Source organism: Centruroides sculpturatus, unplaced genomic scaffold (genome assembly GCF_000671375.1).
Source record: "Centruroides sculpturatus isolate CEXI.00-Female unplaced genomic scaffold, Cexi_2.0 scaffold13, whole genome shotgun sequence".
In the NCBI taxonomy this organism is placed as follows: domain Eukaryota; kingdom Metazoa; phylum Arthropoda; class Arachnida; order Scorpiones; family Buthidae; genus Centruroides; species Centruroides sculpturatus.
This window is the reverse complement of record NW_019384405.1, coordinates 755,694-782,654: the sequence shown is the minus strand read 5'-3', so window position 1 is coordinate 782,654 and position 26,961 is coordinate 755,694. Positions and strand designations below refer to the sequence as shown.

Sequence of the window (26,961 nt, the reverse complement as noted above, 5' to 3'; positions counted from 1 at the left end):
GAAAATGTCATTGATCTCCGATTATAGTGACGAGTAGAAGGCTGTTTACAGTGATTAATGTTCTCTTTGCTAGTGATTCTGCCAAGGCTGTCTTAACTGGCAGCAAAAAATTCAGAATAAAACACACATTCCAATCTTAGACTTTTCTAAATGCAGTGTATTAACAAAAGTAAAAAATTATGAAAATCTTTTTCAACTGCTTGGTTCTTACCAGATTGCTTTGTTTCATTTTGCAAAGTTATGTATCATCAAGAAGTTCATCTCTAAATATCGCAAGGATATAGATGAGTTACAGCTTCAATCAGAATATCTGCACCCTAAACAGTACAAAGCTACAAAGGTTAAGAAACTCAGATTAGAAACAAATATGAGGTCATGCAAATCTAGCTTAAAAATACTTCTAAAAGGAAATTGCAATATCAGACTTATATCAAAAGATTAAAGAGATTAAAGATAATAAGCTGAAATATACTTTCCAAAGCATTGATATAGTTCTGAAAATTTATCTAAGCATGATGATTGTAATTACACCAACAAGCAATTCTTTTCTAATGTAAAGATAATAAAAGGTAAATTGAGAAGTACAGTGCAATTGTCTGAAAGCTTTATGTTAAACCAATGTTATATTTTGATTGGAATCAGTACCACTAAAGTCAATAAAATTTGATTAATTATGATGTATCAAATAAATACTATGTAATATGAAATTTAGTTTAATTTTAAGTTTAACTGTAAATAAATTTTTGTAACAAATATAAACTGATAGATTTCATTATTTTGCTAAGTTTAGAACCTATAATTCCTTAAGATGAGTTGGCTGAATAATTAACATTAATTTATTGTATATTAAATGATTTTATGCTACATTCTGTTACGATTTCACTATTTCGTGAAGTCAAACTTGTAATTTAAGAACGAAAATATTGTGAACCTTATAGTAGTTAAGCAGGCTTTGATAATTTACATCTGTACAAAATTAATTATGACATTTGACATATTAAGAAGGTGCAAACCTTATATTTGTTTTGCTTTTTGTCTAACTTATATTTGTTCATTATTCATGACTGAAAGATGAAGAACCTTCTTGTAACTACTACTGTAGATTATATTGCCTTTGTTTGTCTTATATAAAAGACTGCAACTCCACCTTCGAGTATTATGAAAATGGATTTGGATGGATGGGTTTGTTACAGCTGTTCTTTTGTGTAAACATAAATGGAAAGCGTCATGTAGAAAAGTAAGATGTAAAATTCTTTTCTTAAATTAAATTTCTGTATATAAATACACGTGTGTCGACGTATCTGTCGATTACATTTTGTAAATTAATCAATATCATCATCATGCTTTGTAAATCCCTAAGCATCATTTGGCTTTGTTTACATTCCAAATATTATGTAGTTACGTCTGTGTGTAAATGTATTTTATCGAATTTTATATACAGATACATTTTTATTAATGTACTTGCTTCATACATTTTGTAAATTAATCAATATCAACAATATACATTGAAATAAAGGTACAATTGTAGATGTGGGTGACATTGTTGGGACATTAGAGCACGCTCGTAGGAGCAAAAAAGTCAAGGAACCGTACCTCTATATGCGACTCTTCGCTAGATACGGCCCTCCGAAATCGTCGCATCTGCAATCTTGCCTAATTTGCTTTTGTTTACGTTCATATACATACATACATATTAATTGATTACTCCTATTTTTGTTAAAAATTTACATTCAAATAAGGGTACAATTGCAGATATGAATGATGCTGTTGGGTCTTAACAGAGCTGAAGAGCATAGGAGGAAAAATTTCAAAGGAACCGTATCTCTATATGCGACTCTTCTCTAGATACGGCCTTCCAAAATCGTCGCATCTGCAATCTTGCCTAATTTGCTTTTGTTTACGTTCATATATATACATACATATTAATCGATTACTTTTATTTTTGTTAAAATTTTTAATTGTGGCATGTAAATTTCCTTTATTAGGATAGTTTTAAATTAATCTCTCAATTAAATAGTTGATAAATGAATATAAAATCTACGCCGCAAAACACCGGGATGTGTTAAATACTGCACTCTTAGAAGCTATAACCGGTGTGATATAAAAACAAAAGATAAAGATCACCACAAATGTTTTCGAACTGCTGCAAATTCTTCGGTATGAAACAGAATTACTGATGGGACAGAGCAAACTGTTAAAGGAAATTTGAGAAACATTAGAAGGTGTTACATGAGACGCATGTGTGTTCGTTTAGTTGACATATGTACAGTAAAATATAAAATCAATAAAAATGTTTTAATAACTCTAATTCTGATGTCAAAAAAAATAAAATAAAATCTGTAAATTGTGATAGTTTTAAACTTAATTCTTTATTGTGGATATAAACTTTTTGATGTAACAAAAATATATTATTTACAAAAAATAGAGAAATGTAGAATAAGAATAAGTTCTGAGTTTATGGGATTTTATGGTAATAAAGAATTTTTTGATAATTTTTTTTTTATTGTTTTGAAACATTTATAGCCCTTCAAAGATGATTATTAAATTCAAAAATGCTAAGATTTGTGAATTTTTATAAAAAATTACTCATTGAAGAAGAATAGTTTCATTTATTAAATGGTTAATAGTTCAAGGGTCATCTTTATGCATGGGCTCAAGCCCAGGACCTCCACATGGCGGTGGGGCCTTCCACAGAAGTAGTAAAAGTAAGATTCAACTTTACATTCACTTTCTAAATCTTATAGGAGGCATGATTGAAGAATCTTACAGAAAAGTTGTTGCTTATTTAAATTTTCATTTCGTTGCTGACACGTCCTTACTTCTTCCACATGACTAAAACAGAAACTTGTGAAGAGCTTATCAGACATTCATTGCCTACACAGATGTAATTGCAACTTTATATGAAAGATGGGAAGGTGTAAAATCTGCTCTTAATTCTACAGTTACCAACACAGAAGAGAAGCAGGACACAAGGCACAAAGAACAAGGTTTATTGAATAAATACTTAAATTGAAGACATCAATTTTAACAAACTTTTGGCATAACATACTCCAAGTTTTCAGTAGAACAATCAAAACTATATAAAACAAAGGTGCGCATTTATCTGTCATTGTGAATGTCCACTCATTACAAGATTATGTACAAGATTGAAGGGAGAGAAACAAATTTGATAATTATGTAAAGCAAGAGAGAAAATGTCATTGATCTCCGATTATAGTGACGAGTAGAAGGCTGTTTACAGTGATTAATGTTCTCTTTGCTAGTGATTCTGCCAAGGCTGTCTTAACTGGCAGCAAAAAATTCAGAATAAAACACACATTCCAATCTTAGACTTTTCTAAATGCAGTGTATTAACAAAAGTAAAAAATTATGAAAATCTTTTTCAACTGCTTGGTTCTTACCAGATTGCTTTGTTTCATTTTGCAAAGTTATGTATCATCAAGAAGTTCATCTCTAAATATCGCAAGGATATAGATGAGTTACAGCTTCAATCAGAATATCTGCACCCTAAACAGTACAAAGCTACAAAGGTTAAGAAACTCAGATTAGAAACAAATATGAGGTCATGCAAATCTAGCTTAAAAATACTTCTAAAAGGAAATTGCAATATCAGACTTATATCAAAAGATTAAAGAGATTAAAGATAATAAGCTGAAATATACTTTCCAAAGCATTGATATAGTTCTGAAAATTTATCTAAGCATGATGATTGTAATTACACCAACAAGCAATTCTTTTCTAATGTAAAGATAATAAAAGGTAAATTGAGAAGTACAGTGCAATTGTCTGAAAGCTTTATGTTAAACCAATGTTATATTTTGATTGGAATCAGTACCACTAAAGTCAATAAAATTTGATTAATTATGATGTATCAAATAAATACTATGTAATATGAAATTTAGTTTAATTTTAAGTTTAACTGTAAATAAATTTTTGTAACAAATATAAACTGATAGATTTCATTATTTTGCTAAGTTTAGAACCTATAATTCCTTAAGATGAGTTGGCTGAATAATTAACATTAATTTATTGTATATTAAATGATTTTATGCTACATTCTGTTACGATTTCACTATTTCGTGAAGTCAAACTTGTAATTTAAGAACGAAAATATTGTGAACCTTATAGTAGTTAAGCAGGCTTTGATAATTTACATCTGTACAAAATTAATTATGACATTTGACATATTAAGAAGGTGCAAACCTTATATTTGTTTTGCTTTTTGTCTAACTTATATTTGTTCATTATTCATGACTGAAAGATGAAGAACCTTCTTGTAACTACTACTGTAGATTATATTGCCTTTGTTTGTCTTATATAAAAGACATGAAGAATTGAATTTCTTGTAAGATTCCTTATTGAACAAAATGCTTCTTTTTTAAATAAAAAAAAAAAAAAAAAAGTGTATTGAAAATATGATATAGCAGTTTCAGATTAAATCAAGCACTAAAAAGTTTTTATTTAATAAATAAAGTAGACTTTTTATCATAAGATGAATTTTGTTATAAGAACAAATGTTTTTTGGAATTTCAATGGATTCTTCAGGTTTTACTATTTTAACATTAATTGTATTTGATATAGCTTCTCTGTTTCAATGATGATTGGATCTGAAAGTTTTGAAACAAAGAGGAATATATGACTTTAAGCATATGTACAAATTATATCTCATTAACTAAGGGAAAATAGCAGCCACGCAAAATAATCCGAAATTATTTTGCATGGCTGCACTACTATTCAATTGACCAGTAGTAGGAAATCATATACAATCATTTACTGGTAAGAAATGTCATACATTAATCTTGTTCATTAATTGCCATGATTTTGACCGTAATTTAACACATTAACTTAGTATTCCATGAACAATCATGGTAGTCATTCACTGGTAGCTGGTAGATCATTTACTGGGCGAGTCACTTTAATTAACATTTAATGATTTTTAATCTGATATAATTTGTCAAATTACTGGTATCATTTATTTTATAGCAAATTACTATATTGTAATATCAATTTTATTCAAATAATAACTGCCCTTGAATAGTAACCATGTCTACTATTTGAAGATTTCTGAAAACTTAGGGAAACAAAATAAAAATGAAAATTTCTTCTCAAAACTGGATTGGAAATGAATTAACACTCAAGAACACTGAAGGATTAAATCTTAAGCGTTAAAAAAATGTAAAGTTAATAAATACCATAAATTATGATAGGTAGGTAATACATACCATATTATTTAACAAACCAATTTTAATAGAAAATGAAATAGGTAAAATGTACAGGGTGTTTGGAAAGTCACTGTGCACTTATATATTTATTAACAGACATGTTTCATATATATAATACAGGAGATAAATATGAATGACAATTATAAACAATGTTGAAAGTGATCCCCGTTAACATCAATACTGACTTGGATCCTTTTTATTTTGTTTCTAAACACTGCTATCAATTTCTCACTTGAAAGACTGAATAAATGCTGTTATTGAAGCTTTCAAGTCATCCAGCATGCAGGGATGATCTCTATACACTGCTGCTCCCCATAGATAAAAGTCTGGTGGATTTAGATGTGGTGAGTGTGGACTTTGGACTTTACTTTGCATCAATCACAGTAACAATCAGTATTGAGAGAAATCAACTCTGTTGCAGATGCTCTGTGTACTTGTATTGAAGAGGTATTGGTGAAAACTCCCACCCGAAATGCATATAAATAGAAGGTCTGTGAAATAAAATTGTCTTCTGGGTGGTTCTTGACCTCTGGTGAATGCCGGATTAGGACATAACAAATTTTGTCTATAAACTGCTTTTTAGTAGTTATCAAAATAAAATTAAACAGTTAAATCTGTACTCAATTGGAGGCCATTATTGATAAAAAAAAAAGAACAGGAGGACAATAGAGGATGTTGGAAACCCTAAAATTAACACTCATTATAGAGAAAGATACTGGTTGCCATTTCAAGTATAATTTGCTTTAAAATCAAACTTTTAACACTAATATTTAAATTCTTATATATGAACTAAAATTTTAACTAGGCGGAATACTGTGTTTTAGTAAAAACTTTTAAAATTAATATTAGTACACATAAATTATCTTTTCATTCTAGCCCTAGCGCTGACACGTGTTTGAACGTGTTACATACACACTAAAACACGTGTCAGCGCTAGGGCTAGATAGAATGNGAAGAAAATATAAAGGCACTTTATAACATTACACTAAATTATAAGTTTTGCTTCTTCTCGGCATACTCATTTTGCACTGAACCGAATTGTTTATGGTACTACAAAACAATTTCTAAAATAATGACATACCTGTTAGCAATGATGTCGTATTATCTGTAATTGACGAAAAATGTTGCAGCGATAGACCAGTTGATCACAATTGACTTGTTGATCGTGCTTGTTGTCTGCCATAAAATACATTATACACTCATTAAGAAAGCTCTTCAAATGTAATAACTAGTTTTTTTTTATTCATTTTTGATATTAGAGCTTATTAGATTAAACTGCATTAAGCCTTTTCAAACATAAAAGTAAATTAAATTGGATTTTATCTAAATGAAATTGTTTAGCAATTGCAAATATTTTTAGGCTTTCCATCTATTTCTCTAGCTGATTCCTAAAGTAGATGCATAATTCAAAACTAGAAGTTTCTGATAAATTTTTTTTATTCTAGTAAAAGCAATTTGAATTATATTTACCCATGCATTAGAAAAAAAATTTAATTTTTGTATTTAATAACATTTTCTTTATGAATTAATTATACTTTTGTTTGTTTAATGGAATTGGTTTAAACACATTAGTGAGAGCCATTTAAACGCGTGATTCCCTTATCTTTTCATATTTTATTAACAAATTAAAACTGAAATTTGTTTAAAAAGTACAAAATTTATAAGTCGATATTCCGACGTTTTCAAATTTATATGGAGTTATGTCGGAATTGCTCGTAGTTTATCAAGTTATCGAGCTATTCTTTATTCTGTTTAATTGCATTAATATCAGTATTTAAGAATGTTTCTAGAGAAAGATTAATATAATTTAATAAATATATTTTAACTTAATAATCGTTATTATAATGTGGAAAATTTTGAAATAGTAATAATTTAGATGATAGATTTATTCTTATCATGGTTGGGTGATTTAGTGTAGTGTAATGAATACCTCTACTGTTAAGATGTTCTGTTTCATTGTTTAATAATATATATACGTATATTTTTAATATTAGAAGTCTATTATGTTTATATATATATATATATATAAACAGTTTTACGTCTATATTTTATATTTTCTAAATTAAATTATATTATTGTTTAGGAAATAGCGTATGCATAAGAATATAAAATACTCATAAATGAATCATCCTAATGTAATAAAATATTTTCCGAATTTGTCGAAGCAATTTTTTTTTTTTATAAATTGTGAAACGCACAGTCTGAACATTATTATTTAAGTAATTTCAATTTAACCATATTTTATTTTTGATTGCCAATATCATAAAATTACCTTAGCAATTGCAAAATGTTAACTAACTATTCAGCAATTTTGTAGACAGCTCGGTGAAAGATTGCTGAATCGTTTTAACTTTTTACAGTAATCATTCTAGAAATTTCTTCATTAATATATATTAGGTAATATGTAAAATGATACCCTTATTGCTAATTTAATTAGCAATAATGGTATAGTTTTTGCTATCATAATAATTTATCATTATATATAAAGTTAGTTAAAAGCTCTCGGTTGATAAATTAGTACATATTTTATAAGTAAAACAATAGATGGAAATTTGTATATATGAATTGTTTACTGGCAAAATCAATTAATTCCCTTAGTTGTGTGAAAAATGTAAAAATAGTATAACTGCGGAATATTTGTTATTATTTTATACATTCGTTAGATAAAAACTATGCCTGTAATTTAAATTTTAATTTTAAATGAAATTTTTAAAAAAATGCTTATTATTTTATCAATATCTCTACTTCTTGTTTTATGGAATTAATCGATTTGGCAAATGAGCAGCTCGTATATGATTAACACTTTAATAATTTCGGCTTTATTATTTTTGTTATGGGGGAAAAAATGTTACGGATCAGGTATGGGAAATCTGTAGTCTTGTATGGCTCACTATCAAGATCCTTAAATGTATTTATAACAATTACGTACCCCAAAGCCTATTACCGGTGTGTAATTAACTTCAAAAAATGAAAAATTAAAATTTCACGAACGTTTTCGAACCTTCAATGGTTTTTCTTCAGGTGGAGACAAATTTTTGTTAGAATGCAATTAAATATGAATATTATTCGAAATCTGAATATTAAGGTAACAGGCTTCGAGGTACGTAATTGATTATATTCCGTTGTTGGATAAAGTGAAGTTGTGTGTTTATATCATAAGTAATTTATAATAAGCAAAGGAACAAAAGTCATAGGCTATAATTGATAAATTTGAAGATATGTTATCTAAAATTTCCTTTATTTAGAATTTATATTAATCTTGTTTTTACAGTTCTATCCTGATTTCATATCAAAACTGTTGTATGGTTCTTTACTAAGAAAGGTTGCTAATGCTTGCTGTAGACATTATTACTGTATTTTATGTCATATAAGATGTACTCTATTTTAATGTAGAATATTTAGGAAAAAAATATTTAATATATTCAATTAATAAACCATTCTCAAAATTTTTTTTATTGGAATCTGGTTAATTTAAAAAATTAGAATGCACACTTTTATTTATCAGGGTAAAACAAGGTTAAAAGAAGTTATTTACAATTAAACTATTCCAAATCTACTTAGCTGCAGCAAAAAATGATGATAATATGTTTAATTAAACAATAACATTTTTATTCAAGAGTTGAGCTAGGTAGAGGTTACCTGTAGCCTACCAAAGGCTGTTTGGCTAATTCATTAGCCTATGGGAATTTGCAATTTTACTTATAAGACACAGAGAGGATTTTTTGGGGGGGACAAAAATTTCATCTTATATGTCAGGCCTGACCAATGTACTGTACATTCGGATGTGATCGACTTTCACGAGTTTAAAGCATTGATGAGCACATTTTTGTTTCAAGTAAATTTAATAATCCACCCTAATGAAATTAGTTTTGCAAAACATAATTTTATTTATGTATTTCACATAATTAATGATCCAGTTTATCACTAAAGAAACTAAGATCTAAAATTAAACTCGCGTTTTTTAACTGGTGGTCCACAGAACTCTGCAAGGGTTCACAGTTCATCATGGTATGGAGGTTTTTGGGATCCACGACATGAGAAATGTTGAGAACTGCTAAATTAAACAACAACATTTATTTTCCACTGCAATGAAAAAATTGTATTTTATTTGTCACATAAATTATAGAATAGAAGAAAATATAAAGGCACTTTATAACATTACACTAAATTATAAGTTTTGCTTCTTCTCGGCATACTCATTTTGCACTGAACCGAATTGTTTATGGTACTACAAAACAATTTCTAAAATAATGACATACCTGTTAGCAATGATGTCGTATTATCTGTAATTGACGAAAAATGTTGCAGCGATAGACCAGTTGATCACAATTGACTTGTTGATCGTGCTTGTTGTCTGCCATAAAATACATTATACACTCATTAAGAAAGCTCTTCAAATGTAATAACTAGTTTTTTTTTATTCATTTTTGATATTAGAGCTTATTAGATTAAACTGCATTAAGCCTTTTCAAACATAAAAGTAAATTAAATTGGATTTTATCTAAATGAAATTGTTTAGCAATTGCAAATATTTTTAGGCTTTCCATCTATTTCTCTAGCTGATTCCTAAAGTAGATGCATAATTCAAAACTAGAAGTTTCTGATAAATTTTTTTTATTCTAGTAAAAGCAATTTGAATTATATTTACCCATGCATTAGAAAAAAAATTTAATTTTTGTATTTAATAACATTTTCTTTATGAATTAATTATACTTTTGTTTGTTTAATGGAATTGGTTTAAACACATTAGTGAGAGCCTTAAATGAGAAGTTGGAAAGTGGTACAGACAAAAAGTCTAATGGATTCTATGTGAAAGACTAGTTATTTCTTGTTGGTGATTGTTGTAGTTGTCCACTGGATGCTATCACTTCTGTATGGATAATCTGATGCTGTGCTGCTTGTAAACTTTGTTAGATTCTTGATGATTTTTTTGTTGGAAGATATTACTGTGGGTTTTTTGTATTTTTATGATTAGTAACATATGCTGATTTGAAGTCTTCAACAAAAAAAAATATTTGTGCTTATGGGACAGATACCCGTGACTCTAAATCCACTTTTAATGTTAGATGGAGTGAATGCCAAAGGCAAGGCATGGGTTAGACATCTGCAAACTCAATGATGGTCAGTGTGTAGAAAACCAAATATGCCCCTATCTAATTTATATGAGGCTTGAAGGGAAAATAGTGAGTTATACAATGTTCTTTGGTGTATGTTATGGTTTCTGCATAATTATGGCTTTTATGATTGTCTGTTATTATCAAACATTATTGTAGTAGCCTTCAAATGTTTTTGAAAGTGCTTAAAAATTTTACAAAATTTGGAGGGTTATCCATCCACTCTCATGAACAATAACAGCTGTTTCTGATGGACTATTGTCAATCATGTAATTTTGCCACAGTTTGCAGGGAAAGATCATAAAAGGAAGTAGTATATGGTTTACAATCACACTGATTGTGCAACAAGTATATACATGTTCTCCTGAAGTTATTTTGCCAACTTGTTTTTCTTCTCTGCACACTATTATCTTCTTTGACTTATGAACATTTGAAGTTCAGTTTCCTAGATGTTCCAAATTGCCTCTGGCCAATTTTTTTTTGACATACATTTTTTTAATTGCTGAAGAATTTACACACACAATTCCTGTTAAGGGTAATGACCCTTAACAGATGTAAGGTACTGGTGTCATTACATTTCATGAATCCAAACACCCAGTCATAACTTGCTTGCTTAAGAGTTTCCCATGACACAGGCATTTTTTTTATTGTTACTTATAACAAACTCATAAGCCAGTTGCTTTGATTGTTTCATTATAAGGCTGTGGTATAATTTGCTTACTTTACCTAAGTAGTCTTCCAATAACTTTTCTTTCTTTGTGAAAATTTGGAACTTTTTGTAATTAGATGAGAAGGATATTTCATTCTTGTTATGTTTTCTCTTGCTGTTAGATGTGTGAGCTAGGGTATTTAGATCACTACACATATACAAACAGTTAAATTTGTTAATATTTAATGGGTCACCATTTTGGCATACATAACATCACTTCCCATTAATAGGAGACAAGATAAAAAGAGGAAGAATTACCAATTGTTAGTATTTCCACATCTCTCTTGTTTGTTTGTTAAGTAATGGCAATGCAACACTTGGGCAATTTCCCTAGGCTGGTGCCTTCCGGGAGGTCTTTTTAAGGGAAACTGGCCCCTATATAGGTGTTACAGATGTGGAGAAAACCTGGAAAACTCTATGTGGCCAGCCCATCCAAGCGAGGTGCAAACCCACGACCAAACCCCCAGTATTCAGGGTACAAAGATCACTTGGCCACTGGTGGGCACTGTCTCTCCTAAGAAGTAGTCTATAATTCTCATGTGACTCTTGAGCACAGACATATATTTTTAGTGTCATCACATTTATTTCATATCAATTAGCCATACCCTTTAATAAAGCACCATCATTAATGACATGTAAAACTGATATTTTCAGTATCTGGCTGTCCAGAGATATGCTTTTCCACTCCTTCCTTCCTCTTATATTCATCTAGCATATCTGAAAATAATAAAGCATAGTAAAGTGTTAACATAGCAAGACACAAAGTAGAGTTCTATAAATATTTCATAGACTGATGCATCTTCTCCAAGCCTCAATCATACCTCTCGCTAGCTCTAATTTTGAAAGAGAATATTTCAGTTATAAGTAAGGAACATGACAAACTGTATTTGTTCAAATGTTTGTAAAAAAATTTACAAATTAGAACATTTTTAAAAAAAATTATAAACATCAAAATGATATAAAATTATCCATGCATAAAGTAAGAAACAAAAATAAAAACAGAAATAAAATAACAGTAAATAAAAACATAAGATGATTAAGTAGTAAGTACGGATAATTTTAGAATTGCTAAAACACTATATGAAATGTCAGACTGGCTTACGGAAGTTTGTACAATATAAATAGCCAAAACTTGGGAAGAAGCTTAACCTGGAATTTTCAGGGCAGGCTCCTGACTATAGGCAAGAAATATGCCATACTCTAGGACAGAGATGGTAAATCTTTTGGGCCCATGTGCCATAAGCATACTTAACTTTAAAGATGTTTATGCATGTCAAAGTTTTAGACTTTGAATGACAATATTTAAAGAAAATTAATGAATATGCTGTAATTACAATAAATGTAAAAAAGCTAGTTGAATAAAGGATCGGTGTTAAACCTAAAGGATGATAGAAAAAGACAGATGATAAATCAGAATTGTGTGATTTGTTATGATGGTTTCTCCTTATGTGCCACTTTGGACATGCATGCCATAGGTTTGCCATCACTGTCTATGAATTAGTTCATTCCCTTCTCTTTTATTTATAATCAGAAGTTTGGCAGTTGTGATGATCAGATCTTCAGCTATCTTGTATTTATTTATTTTTTACCAGAATCTTGGTGTCCTTTCATTTAGGAGCTGTAGCTAATTCCCTAGTTCGAGATCTTTATGCTCAGACAGTTTAGTCTGTAAGTTACAAACAAAGAACTTTATAATAGGATATATATGAAAAAGAATCCCTTACAAAAAATTATACAATGAAAACTTCAACTGTTTGGACACATCACAAGAATGAACAAAAATAAAGATTCTAATCTATGGTAATATGGATGGATCTAACAAAAGAGGCAGACCATAGAGAAAATGGATTGATGATGTGAAGAAGTATAATATAGATAGAATGAGATAGAATATATGCCACTTTGTTGCTCCCTTGGTATGGATTCTTTTTTATTTTTAATTATATTATATATTGCTGGCAGTCTTACAGTCACCACTTTTACTTAGGTGTTTACAAAGGATAGGGAAGCTCCAGTGACAGTAACCTGTTTATTATTTCAATTGTAGTGCTGGTGTTTCGTAGTTTGTGCTGCCTGATTTTGTTTGAAAGATTCTGTACTACAGTAGGTTGCATTGAAACCTATAGAATGTAGCGATCTCTGTAATTATATTTATTTCTTTCTGTAAATCATTCACATCTGATGAATAGAGAGAGGCTCTGGGAGAAGTATTCTAAAGGCTGCTGTCCTATAACAACATGGGTCATCTGAGGTGGAACAACTGTATGACAGAAGAAACAATATTTCGGTACACTGCCATTTTGATTTTTTAATCACTGCCATATGTTTGTGGAGTTGGTTTATCTCTAAGGTCAGGCCAACATTGTCAATTGTTGTTAAATTTTTGGACTTAGTTTTTTAGATTTGTAAGCCTCTTGTTCATTCCAAATGACGATTATATTGTCTATGTATTGGTAAATGGCCATGATATACTTGCTGAAGGTTTGTACTATGGGAGGTTTCAATAAAAATCATACTTCAGCAAACTTTCTTGCAACCAAGGATACAATCTCCACTTCCTTAAACTGTATGTAACATTTGTCATTGAACATTCCTATTTTGGAAGAGCATGCTACAGTATAAACATATTCTGGTATGATATTATTCCAATGATCCTTCAAGAGGCTGTGTAATATGTGTAATGAGTGAGAGAAGATTGCATATAACTTTAAAGGTTGATAGACTTTTGTAACCTAAAACAATCGGGAGCCTACATTTGGAGTGGTTCAACTGTCTGATGTCTTGTACTACATGATACGTGTCATTGACAATGTACTGGTTTCATTTTAGATGTGTTCTGATGATGTGGGCCAGTCCCACTTCCAATCCTGTTGTTGGAATCATTTTTCAATTATTGGTCTTATATACTTAACTTCATTGTGAGTGTTAGGATAACTGAAGAGCTTTTAGAGACCTTTGGAAATCTGGAATCGGGAGGTACAGTACAAGGGAAGGCTCTTATTTCATAACATCCAGACTTTAGTTGAAAGCTGTGCAGCAAGAACCTAACAGAACAGATCTTCATGAAAAAGAAAAGCTCCTCAATGGAAAGACACCAAGATTCTGATTAAAAAAATACAAGATGTTTTCCACTTAGAACTGCTGAAGAGTCGACATCATTACTGTCAAACTTTGGTTATAAATAAAAGGGAAGGGAATGAACTACATCCTAGGCTTATTTCTTTTCTACAGTCATGAGCCTGTCCCTAAAGACTCCATGTTAAACTTCTCCCAAAGTCTCAGCTATTTATATAGTACAAACTTCTGTAAGTTAGACCGACGTTTCATGTAGTGTTTTAGCAATTCTAAAATTATCTGTGCTTACTACTTAATCATCATACATTTTTATTTACTGTTATTTTATTTCTATTTTTATTTTTGCTTTGTTTTTACTATTTTTGTTATTATGTTTACATTATCTACAGTTTATTTTATTTGTATTTTGTTATTTATTTTTGTTTCTTACTTTATGCACTGATAAATTTATATTATTTTCACGTTTATAATTTTAAGAAAATGTTCTAATTTGTAATTTTATCAGGTACATTCGAGCAGTTGTTCTATTGGAAATATTGGAATATGGAATGTTACAGATCTGAATATGGGAATAAAAATCCGAAATGCGCTTAATCCCAATAAATATCTTGATTCCTTTAACCAATTTCAAGTTTTTCTTACGGAAAAACTTACCTTAACAATACTTAATCTTTTACTTTCCCGGCTTTTATATATATAACACGAGAAAGTATTGTAATCATATCGAATTTTGCCCTCCAGGTTTTTTGCAAATTTCCACATTGTGTGTCTCATTTAATATCTCAGGTCAAGGTAAAAGCTGGGTAACGAAATTCGGCATGGTAATTTGTATATAAGAGGCATTGATGCTATTAAATTTTGGTGGTTAGTGGTTGAGGGGGTGAGGCAATAGAGGGGTGTTATATCTCAAGTGGAGTTGGACTCAATGAAAATTTTACTTGTTATTGGCATTAAGAATTGCTTAAGAAACTCATCTTTACCCTCAAAATTAGGTATTTTGCTTTTTTATAATAATAATATATAATTTATTTTTTAAATAAAATCTCATAACAAATGGCATCAGACGTAATTTTAACTTATTTGTCCGGGAAAGTTATACAACTCATTGCTGGATTTTTTTATTAAGTGATAACTCGATGAGGGTATCAGTGTTGCCGACACGAAATTTCCAGATTATTTCCTTTCAGAGATTTAACGGGATGAACAAGTCTTTTTCTCCTTCTCTATTTATTGTCTAACTAAATCCATAAAACAAAATGAGAACAACGTTATTGTTACAAAGCAGAATGAATGTTTATTTATTGGAATTTATATGATATAATTAATTAAAAATACTCCAAAAGAGAGAAAGTCAATTATTATGATTAAGTTTATAGCAGTAAAATAAATCAGATTTCATTTTAACATTTTGATTACAGGATAGGTAATGCTTCACTTCTGTTTCCATTTGAAATATTCTACTAAACAATAATTGGTGACATAAATTGTACCTATATAGGAGGTACAATAGACATTTGACACTATCCATTAGATTAGTAAATGTAATGAAAGATTTTATTAGAAATAGAAAATACTGTATATAAAAAGCCTCCACAAACCCAAAGTGTTAGAAAATTTACTTTAATGGAATGTAAGAATAAAGGAAACAAAACATTTCATGATTCGGACTTTTTTCCGACTTTAGAAAATTATTTTGGACCATAAATGTGATAAATAGGTTTTCCATAAGTTTCATAAAGAAATCCTGGATACTGAATTGTTTGGGGGTAGCCTACTGACATGTATGCAATATCCTTTGCCTTTTCAGAAGTATAGAAATGGCCATTCTGTTTGAGAGATTTAGATTAGTGTTTAACAACTTTTAAAAATTTGTATGAAAATTATTTTCATATTAATTACAATATTAAAAGTTAAATTACAGCTAAATTCCTTTGTTTAACTAAATTGAGTATAAACACTCTATTTACTTAAAGATCTTCTTCCAAGCACTTTTTACTATTATAGAAAGTCTATATTTAGCATTGAAAAATCTACAGATGTACCTTTTCCAATATGCTGTTATTTTTGTTGTTATAATTATAGTTTTTTTTCCAACAGATAGTTTAGAACATATGCCGATTCTAATGTGCATTTGATTCGATTTATATTTACACATCTACATGTAACAAATCGTGCAACAAATAGTCCGATATTAATTGACGCAAACCTAATTAAATTAGTTATATTTGCATCACCATTGAATCTTATTTTATTTTCCATTCGGTAAATAGTTAAAATTTAGATTTTTAATGTTGTTGTTCATTTTCCTTACCTTTTTTTAAATTTAAAAAATTTCTGATACTGTATTTTTATATTCAGTTTGTTGTTTTGATGTTCGTAGAAGATATACAACCTGAATATGGTTTAATAAAGCAAAATTATTTGTTTTTAAATATGATATTTGCCGGAGCACTAACATTTTTGTTCTTTTAAACAGTTGAATTATAATTAACTATAATTAAACTTTTAAATATTTATTAATCTTGTACTGGTTGAAATGACTTTAATGTTTCTGAATTTATATTATATTTACATACAATATAATAATTAAAATTTTGCTGTTATATTATCAGCAACAAAAATATTAGTATTTTATTCATTCACAAGTTTTATTTATTTACTTTTTGGTATTTTATTCTTCTGTTAATACAGTAACTTCTTTTAAACTTCCATTAATTTCTGTCTTTGTTTCAATAAAATATTAGATTAGAATATCTCACATGACATACAAAAACTTCCCTTTTCTTATAAGTATTATGTTATTTATCTCATGATTTCTCTGAAAAGATTAAATGCCAGAGTTAACTCCAGCTTTGCATTTTGAAATCATTAGCCATTGCTAGAATTAAGAGTCTGACTTTGAACAGATTTTAAACTATAAAACCACAATGTCGAAGTTAATGCAGCATGACATTGATCTCCAAGTTGAATATCATTTAACTATGTTTATTACCAGATCAAAATTCATATTGCAAACTGAAAAAGGAAGTGGTGCAATTAAACAAAAGTTCAATTAAAACTTTTTTAATAGCATCAAACTTCACGGTCTATAGTATGACATGCAGCTGAATCATAGCTGAAAATTCCCATTACTAAGCACTATTCTACGGTTGGACTATAAACTATCCTTAAATGTGACGTTCCGAAGATATTATAATTATCCTAATTTAAATATATTTCAGCTTTAAGTAATTTATATTTCTCCGACAGTAGGAAATATGTAGATCTGAACATATTTATTATGATCGAGAGTTTATTTGTGCACAGGATGAAGCATTTAACCTGAAAAAAGTGAAATATTTCCAGGTATTCAAAATCATAACCTTCAACCTTGATGCATTTTTTTATACATCCAAGATTTGAAATTCTAAATGCCTCATCCTGTGTATATATATATATAATTTAATGAGCTTAAATAATAATTGAATTTTATTTTAATAAATTTAATATTATTAAATTAAGATGAACTTTACAAACATCTACTGAAAGAAAAGAAAAGAAAATGGCAGTTTCTGGATTAGGAGGCTTGGATGTAGACAATGTTGATCAGAAAAATATCCCGAGAGGTACTATCTCTACTTACACTTGTGATGACATTGAAGTGATAAAGAAATTTCTGAAAGATGGACAAATGAATCAGGTATTACTTAAAATTGAATTATAAATTAAGTTCGGATTTAACTTATTTCAATTAAAACTAAGAGTATGAGTATAAGATGTAGAAATGCCATTTTTTTTTTAATATGCAAGAGAAAATAAGTCACAAATTGTTATATGAACATGGATAAAATACTTATTTTTGGGCTGCAATTTTTAAATTGCAAACCTTTACGTTCCCACTGTCCATCCTTCTTTAATCTTTAAGAATCGAGTTTGATATATGAAAATCAAGACCAGATACAGAAAGCTTACTTTTTAATTAAAATATGATTAAAAATTAAAGCCCAGCATTGTGACAATGTCAATAAATAAATGCTCGTTCAATATTAAGATTCCTGCCATCATTTTATCAAGTACAGTAGAGCATCGATTATCCGAAACAATTCGGGATTGTTCAGATAAATGATTATGTACGAAAAAGTGTATTAATTAACCTATTCCATGTTGAAATTCATCCAAATCCTGGCGCATCCTTAAGTACCCTCACATGGTCGCACCAGTTCTGCCAGCTAAAACACTCACACCAACAAAAATAATATTGGAGTAGCCCAAGACATAGCCAAATATTGCAGCACCATGGCACTAGCGGAAATTTAAATTTGTCGACTGGAACGCTTTCAGTTAACCGAACTGACTGCGCTCATACCTAACACTATATTAAAAATCTATTACCTCCATTATCACTGTTCTGTTTTTATTTGTGACTTATTTACTCACTTTAGCTAATAATTTTCAATAATAAAACAGACTTCTAAATGTAGTTAATTTTTAAGTATTTTTTTTTATAAGATTCAATATTTAAAATTTTAAAAATCTAATTGAAAAACTCAGTATATGTGATGATGTGTTGAGAATCGTCTCAATTTATTAAGTCCTAATTATCAAGAAGAATGTTACGCACTTAGCAGTTTATATCAATAAAGATATTTGGATTTTAAATTGATTTATTAATACTTCTACATTATATATAGTTATAAGTTTTCATTAATATAATTTGAAACTTTCATCATTGTGTAGTCTATGAATTCCTTTTAAATAATTTTCCAAAATATCAATATTTAAAACAAGATAATTAACATATTTCTTCAAAGTTATCTCTGAGTTGTATATTTTTTTTTTTTGAATAAGTTGTTACATAGACAAAGTTTATTTTAATTAATACTTACAGAAGAATAATTCTATTATGCAATACAGGATTGTGTGAAACATAGGAATTTCCTTATTACGTTACATGTTTATAAAACTGCTATCATTTATAATTGAAGGTTTCTAGAGGAAGTCTGACAAGTATTTACATTGCAAGTAATAAAGAAGAGAAATGATAATAAATAGAAAACTTGAATTTAAAAAACTTCTATATTTAATGTTGATTTATAATAAGATATACAGATTTACATATAATAGTAATTTGTTTTTATTAAATATGAGATTGCAACATACTTAATATAAAATTATTTGCATTTTGTCTGGATTGTTACTTGTATTCTGCCAATGAGATTCAAGCAACTAGCAGAATTCAAATGAATAAAACCAATGTTTGACCATTTTAAAGGACTGCATACAAATTTAAATAATGTTTTATGCACATACCAGCTTATAATACAAATTAATATGGATACAAATTAATATGGAGTAAGATAAATATGTAAAATATAATACAACTAGCAGATGAGTCTGGCATTACTCAGGCAAAAAGTAATAATAGCAAAGATTAAGATTTTAGATTATTTCGTACTTCTAACTGTATTATATACAGTGGTACCTCAGGATACGAAATTAATCCGTTCCGAAACTGAGATCGTATCATGAAAATGTCGTAAGGTGGATCATCTTTTCCCATACGATTACATGTAAAACCAAATAATTCGTTCCAACGCGAAAAACATACTCAAATTAAAGCCAAGTAATACATTTAAAAAAATAACTGTAGTAAGAAAAACAAATGAAAAATGCGAACTAATGTAACGTCGTATGGTGAGTTTTTGTTCGTATCGTGGAGCAAAAATATGTTCGAATTTCATGTCGTATCCTGAAAATTTCGTATGCTGGGGCGGTCGTAACCTGAGGTACCACTGTATAGTATTTGATTATATTTACAAAGGTTACCTTACGTAAGAGTTTATCACACCGAGTTTCCAATCTAACACATTTAAAGAATTTTTTAAATTGCATACAGTAGAGGAATAAAGAATTTTCAAAATGTGATAATAAAGAAAATTCAAAATGTGATAGTGATTAGATTGGTCACTTGATGTGATAAACCCTTATGTAAGATAATCTGTGTAGTTATATAAATCAAATATTATAATATAACAAACATTAAAATGAAAATCATATGAAGAGTTTGGTTATTTCAGCCAAGTTTTGTGATAAATGTGACGTTTATCACAATACTTGAATGGTACAAAATGGCACAATTTCAATAGTAAAGTAGACACCAATTGAAAATAAAAAATTTAAGATATCACATTTTTTCCTAATGTTAACTCTAAGAAACTGTACCATTCACAGACGAATATGAAACTGTAATCTGCCAATCAAATTTTGCAAAAAATGGACCAATATTTAAACTCAGCACCCTCGAAAATCACTTAAAACATAATTTGTGCTTGCTGGTAACCTTGTATTATGTAATTTTTCTATTGAAATGCCACCATACCACTGGTCTGATAGGAAAAAGGGACCGTGGCTGAACGGGTTAATGTAATTCGACCAAAATTAGTGGTTGACCTCCTCCTGGAAGAGATAATGGTCAACGACTGCTAATTAAAACTGGTCTACTATTAATATTTGAAAAGTGATCCATATTAGACAGGTTGAGATGATCCTGTATGTGATCAAAGTTGCTAACCTTTACATCTGAAAGATTTCATATAAAACTTGTTTAAATAAAAAAAAATCTTATAAAAGGAATTATTTTAGCATCTTTGTATGATAATAAAGTGTTTGAATTTTGATAATGGATTTTATAAACTACATGGGAAGTATGTTGTAAATATTGCATTTATAGAAAAATTATTGAGCTGCAATTTGAAAAAATTATAGACCTATAAATTCCAATTCTTTTCTTCCAGAATATTTTAAATTATTTATAAAAATTAATATAATTATAATTATTAAATTTAATAAGAGATGGCACTTATTGCAGCCTCTAGTGACAAATTATTTAGAAATTAATGGAGAAGTTGCCCAATTTAATATGGCAGTCATTTGGCATATTACTAATATACCAGGTTTCGTTATGTTAGTATATGTACGACTACTAAGTAGTAGTTAGTTACATTAATTAATGTTTTGTACAAAAGATGATGAAAAAGGACTTAAGACGATTCATGAAGAAAGGTCGCGAGAACTGGAACTACTAAATTAGTTCAGAGTAGAAATAACATCTGTTTCATTATGCAGTTATAAGCTAATTATGTCAGATTTTTTTATACTATAATTCCACTGCATTATAAATTAATTATAACTGTAATTTGAAAGCTAAAGATAGGCAATGTTGTTATATTTTATTAAATTTATATTAGGAAGCCTGGAAGAAAAGAACAACTCCAAGTTTAGCCAGAAAAGGTCTAAACTAAAACTTAATTTTTACATGTTAAAAGTGAAAATGCTATTGTCAAGTCGGACTAAAGGTCATGTTAGTTATGTAAGGGAGAGAAGCGAAAGAAAAAAAAAACTGTAGTTGTTAAAACAAACATGAAGACAAATGACATAACAGATAAGGTGGAATGTCAGACAAGGAAGATAGAACTCTGATGTCAGCACTCATAAACAATCGATCTAGGTTAAAAGTCAAAAGATTAGACAGTTAGAAAAACATCATGTGCAATCATTAAATCCTAAAATTGACAGAAATAGAAACAACAGGCTAAATTATGAGAGCACAGATTATAGTTTTATCAACAAACTTCGGTCAGAATCAACTAAAAAGTATTGGACAAACACCACGAATTGGACCTTTCTTGTGACCCAAACAAGTCCTGGGTTTTACCTAGAAACAAAAAGGAGACCAATTGGGAAGTGAGGAAGGAGATACAGGACCAATCAAAAGGTTAGATTCAAGGGAAAAATCCTATAAAAACCCTAAATCTCAAGGTCGAAATGCCAATTTTTACCTACTATAATTGTGAATAATCAGTGTCGTTATTCCCACATTGGAACATTGATGATGTTCCTCCACCTCGGTAAGCACCATCCCAACAACGGACTACCTCATCAGTATCCTCATCCTCTCAGCTCCAGGGCATCTCAAACCAACAAGCACCACCACTGGTCCTCATGAAACATCTGAACAGTGAACTGACAAGCAAATTCTGTTATTTTGGACTGTTAACCTACCTTTCGACGTGCACTACCTGTCGACATTCGTGTAAGCATCAGTTTATTATAATAAAACAGTTTTATTGTAAGGACACGTTTCATCCTTGCCTCCTGCTTCACCACCCACATAGGATTTGACCCTAGGCTTTTCCTGATACGCAATTAACTGTTTTTCCCTGGAAGTCGGTTCTTACACTATACAATTTTTGTATATTGGACAATTATACTATTAATTATGTAATCTAGATCACTTGTCTGATCTTGCTTCCACACATATATGCAGATTACCATATGTATATCACTCCTCAGGTCTGATCATTCACTTTCCACAGACCCTCTATTGCATTTGGCATCAAATTTCATTCTGGTGTGGTCTATATAAGCATATATAGTCTTTTCATTCAGACATCTTAAATTAACTAAATTATTAAATATATTAAATATAAGATGAGCCTACAGCTAGCTTCAAAATTATAGTAATAATGTATAATAACAATAATTGATTTATAGTTCAAAAATCTGATAGTGTTTAATTTATATAAACAAATAATAACCTAGAGTATACATAAATTTATTATTTAAGTATTTTCATTAACATGAACATTGTAATAGGTATATTTTTTACTAAGATCTGTATTCAGAGATAAGATTTTAACTTGGTTTCAGTGCAACAGATTAATGTATTTGCATTTTATTTTGTAGAATTATATGTAAGTGTTTATTAATATATTTTTTTTTTACAGTAAAGTATTTTATTTTTTAGGTCAAAGACATAATTCGAAGCAATCACTGGTCTATTAATCATCCAATTAGAAAAGAATTATGGCCGCTTCTTTGTGTTCATTATGGAAAAGAAAAATTTCTTGAAGGTTTTTATGAAGAAACATTGGAGGAAGTTTTAGGTAATTACTTACATTTAACTTTTGAGAAAAATAATATACTAGCAATGTGTGCCCAGTGTTGCTCGGGTTTTTGAGAGAGTGTGGAATTGAGACAATGATAAAAATAATGGTTCTAGTAACTGAAATCTGCATTTATTGAACCAAGTATTTATAATAACAAAACTACAAAAGCAAAAAGTTATGCAATGGGACAAGAATGATAAAAGATCATTCTTGTCCCATTGCATAACTTTGGTGGGTCCAAATTTCACAAAAGCATGTAATGTCTTTTTTCAAAAGCCTGGAAATCACTTAACGTGTATGACATAGACCAAGTGTCGACCTGGACTTTGAATGGGCGAAAAAGAAACATAATGGAATTAGTTCAATCAAAATATAATCTATTAATGTAGTAACTGCCAGAAATAACTAATTTAGTAAAGAAAAAATAATTCTATTTATTATTTTATGACTGACTATGTATAATATGAAATACAGTAGATCGTCGTTTATCCGAAAGCTGGTTATCCGAAACATCTGTTATCCGAAAGCATTCCAGTCGGCAAATTTAAATTTTCGCTAGTGCTGTGGCGCTGCAATCTTTGGTTATTTCTCGGGCTACTCAAATATTTTACGTTTTTGATACTAAATTAACATATGAAGTATAATTTTTTATTGTTTTTATATTTTTCAATATATTTATTTTGTTTGTACAAAATAAAAAAATAATTTTTAACGATACAATAGTCTTCGTTAGGCTTAACATCGACAAAAATTCAACGCGAAGCGACACGCAACGGAGAGAAATTTCAACATGGGATAAATTAATATATTTTTTCGTATATGATTCGTTATCCGAAAAATAAGTTATCCGAACCACCCCAGTCCCCAATTGATTCGGATAAACGACGCTCTACTGTAAGTTAGAAAAAATTCGAAAATTAAAGAAAGATGCTTTGTCAAATCAAAACCAATATATACAAAACTTTCCTGATACTTGGGGACTTAACAAATTAATTTAAAACCATCTCCACAAGAACTGACAAGAAATATGAAATTGGACTATACACAGAAAATTCACAAAGTAATCTTACAAATTAACTTGTCTAACCATCAGCAATAACTTCTATGCTGTCAATGAATTTAAATTCCTTAACTTCGCTTGATCCTTAGCTATACTTCACTCGATTCTGTTCATCTCTCTCTTTTTCTAGTGCAGTTGTGGTGACATTAGTGATATGCCCACTTAACCTTGTTTACATACTTAAGTCTAACACTCATTTAATTCTAATAATCTTTTCTCCATCTTGTGTCATTCCCGTTACAGTATTTATATATATTTTTTCTTTTTAATTTTTGGTAACAACGTGGGGTGGGAGATTATTCTTTTAACTCCCTACCAGAAGTCTTCACCCTGAGATGTTATTCTTGGGTTTGATGATGTAGTTGGTTTGCCATTGTTATAGTAAGGTGAGTTTTGAGTTAAGAGTTTTGTCTGAGTGAGATGCAGTAGTCTATCCTTAACAAAATAAAATGGGTTGGAATTGGCTCCTTACAAGTATTACTGGTGCTACAATCTTTAGCTGTAAGTTATGAGATAGTAGTTCAGCTGGTTCCAAGGAGTTTAAAAACTGCACCAGGTACATTACTGCATAAAGATCTGCCTTGAAAATGGAATCAACAGACTTGTATGTTATGTAAGTTCCTGGAAGTTGCGCTTGGATATGCAAATTCAATTCGGCAATGCATTCGATTTTAAATGCCAATATTACTTTCTCATAAATCCATTTGTGGTTTATGTAGTAAGTGTTATCAAATTAGTATCCGGATCATCAGTGAATTTGCCATCACCGTGACACGAAAGTTGTTTAGCAAAAATTCTCTGATCTGTTTCTCAATAGATGGATCCTCATATTTGTTGAAAGGGACAACTTTTTAATGTGATTCCACAGTGATGATGCCTTTGATTAGGCATTAAGCTAGTCGGTAGGTATCGTCAGGCAAACCAACAATCTATAATCAACAGACTAAAAACAATCAGCATTTATTTATAATTTTGCCAAAAGATGGCACTTCATGTAAAGGTAACAAGTCAGATGCGGAATCTATATACTACCCCAATATTTTTGGGTAATATTAGCTTAGTGTCGATTTCATGGTCTAAGTAATACTCATACAAACTTTGGTCCAGATTGGTTCAAGAATAAAGATTTGTATAAAGGACAAACCAACAGGAATTGATTTTTATATATATATATATATATTTAATAATGACATATTAGTAAATAGTAATAAAAAACAAAAAAGAAATGTTTTCTTCATAAACATATTTTAAATTGCTAATTTTCATTTTCAAGTTCTTCATGAACCATAGAATTAAAAATTCAAGAATTGAAACTAACTTAAGATGTCTAAATTATTTTGAAAATATTATTTTCTATAATTAAGAAAATTCTATTTTTCTACAGGTAGTCACGATGGTACACCTTCTTCATTACCATCCTTTGTAGATCCTTCGTATTGCATGAATTATTTTTTAAATAATGCCGGAAAGAAAAAAACAATGAGGGTTATGTGCGCTATTTATCGCACTCATCCAGAAATAGTGTACAGTCCCTTAATTTACCCTTTGTCGTCTCTTCTTATGCATTATATGAACGAAGAGCAAGTATTTTATTGCATTTCTAACTTAATAACTTCAAATACTAAAGATTTTATAAGTCAAACAAGAAATACGCACGAAGAAAAAGCTTATGTCATGCAGAAATTGACAAAGAAATTTGCAGTAAGTATTCTAAGTAAATAATTTTTAATNGAACAAAATGGTCAATATATAATTCAATAAAATATTTATTTATTATAAAAATATTGTGCTTTTTTCCACGGAAAAAAATGAAATTACTTTCTGAACAACCCAATATGTGGCATTGATGTACATCAGGGCTTCTTAAACTTTTTTTATTCATGACCCCATTTATGATTGTGATTTTTTTTCGCGACCCAAAAAAAATATAAAATAAAGATATATACCAATTTGCAAAAACAATAATGGTGTACTACCACAGTTCACTCTTGTGTTACAATGGAACAGAGACAACTGAATACACTGAAAAGCGACAACACTACACTAGTTCACACTACAATCAGTGTTGCTGAATCGTTGTCTCGCTGCACCAGAAGTGACACAAAGAGCAACTTATGAAACCTGTGACACAAAGTTTGCCATTTCCAAACTCTCACAAATTATTTTCAATATTTTGCATTAAAATCTCACGACCCCTAGATTTCGTTAAGCGACCCCAAATGTGGTCATGACCCCCGTAGTTTAAGAAGCCCTGATGTACACAACAGTGCTCTCCCCAGTCAATTTCTTAAATACCAGGCTATGGTGTTGCTTGAAATAAAGTTTCAATTCCAAATTTTGCAGCTATTTTGAGAGATTTTTTTTCCAGCAGGATGCATCTATCAACGAAAATGAAGTGATCAAGTTAATGATAAGCGAGATGCAAATACGTGTGTTTGAACGTATGAGATCTGCATAACCAATTTACTAAAGAAACTGATAATTATAAAAATGAGAGTTACAACACCATACAGTTTCCACAGATCTGTAGAGCAATAATTAGATTCTCAAATATGGATGCAAACATTTCAACTTTATACAAAGAAGCTACTTTTAGATTCATATTTGTACTTTTAAAATTCTGTTTTCTGATGTTATTCTTCAGAGAAGTGTAAAAAAAATGTTAAATGAATTTTATTGGGTTGTTCGGAAAGTAATTTCATTTTTTTATTACTAGAAGAATTAGATGTATTTTTACCATCCAGTTTCATTTTAAACTAAATTTTCATTATATAATTTGATAGCTGACATTTTAAGGCTTATTTGTAAAAAATTTTGTTTGATTCTGTACAGTTAGTTTTTTTTTTTTTTTTTT

The 26,961-nt window shown here is 29.5% G+C and overlaps 1 protein-coding gene across 1 annotated transcript in view; it reads left to right on the top strand.

Moving 5' to 3' along the window:
• The first annotated feature begins 1,136 nt into the window (after nucleotides 1-1,136).
• LOC111618790 (TBC1 domain family member 24-like) overlaps nucleotides 1,137-26,961 on the top strand; it is a 41,307-nt gene continuing 15,482 nt past the window's right edge. Inside the window, exons 1-4 of the mRNA XM_023360360.1 lie at nucleotides 1,137-1,237; nucleotides 17,622-17,799; nucleotides 22,906-23,044; nucleotides 25,492-25,808. Coding sequence (XP_023216128.1) covers nucleotides 17,662-17,799; nucleotides 22,906-23,044; nucleotides 25,492-25,808 — 594 coding nt within the window. The 5' untranslated portion in view covers nucleotides 1,137-1,237; nucleotides 17,622-17,661. The remainder of the gene's footprint in view (nucleotides 1,238-17,621; nucleotides 17,800-22,905; nucleotides 23,045-25,491; nucleotides 25,809-26,961) is intronic.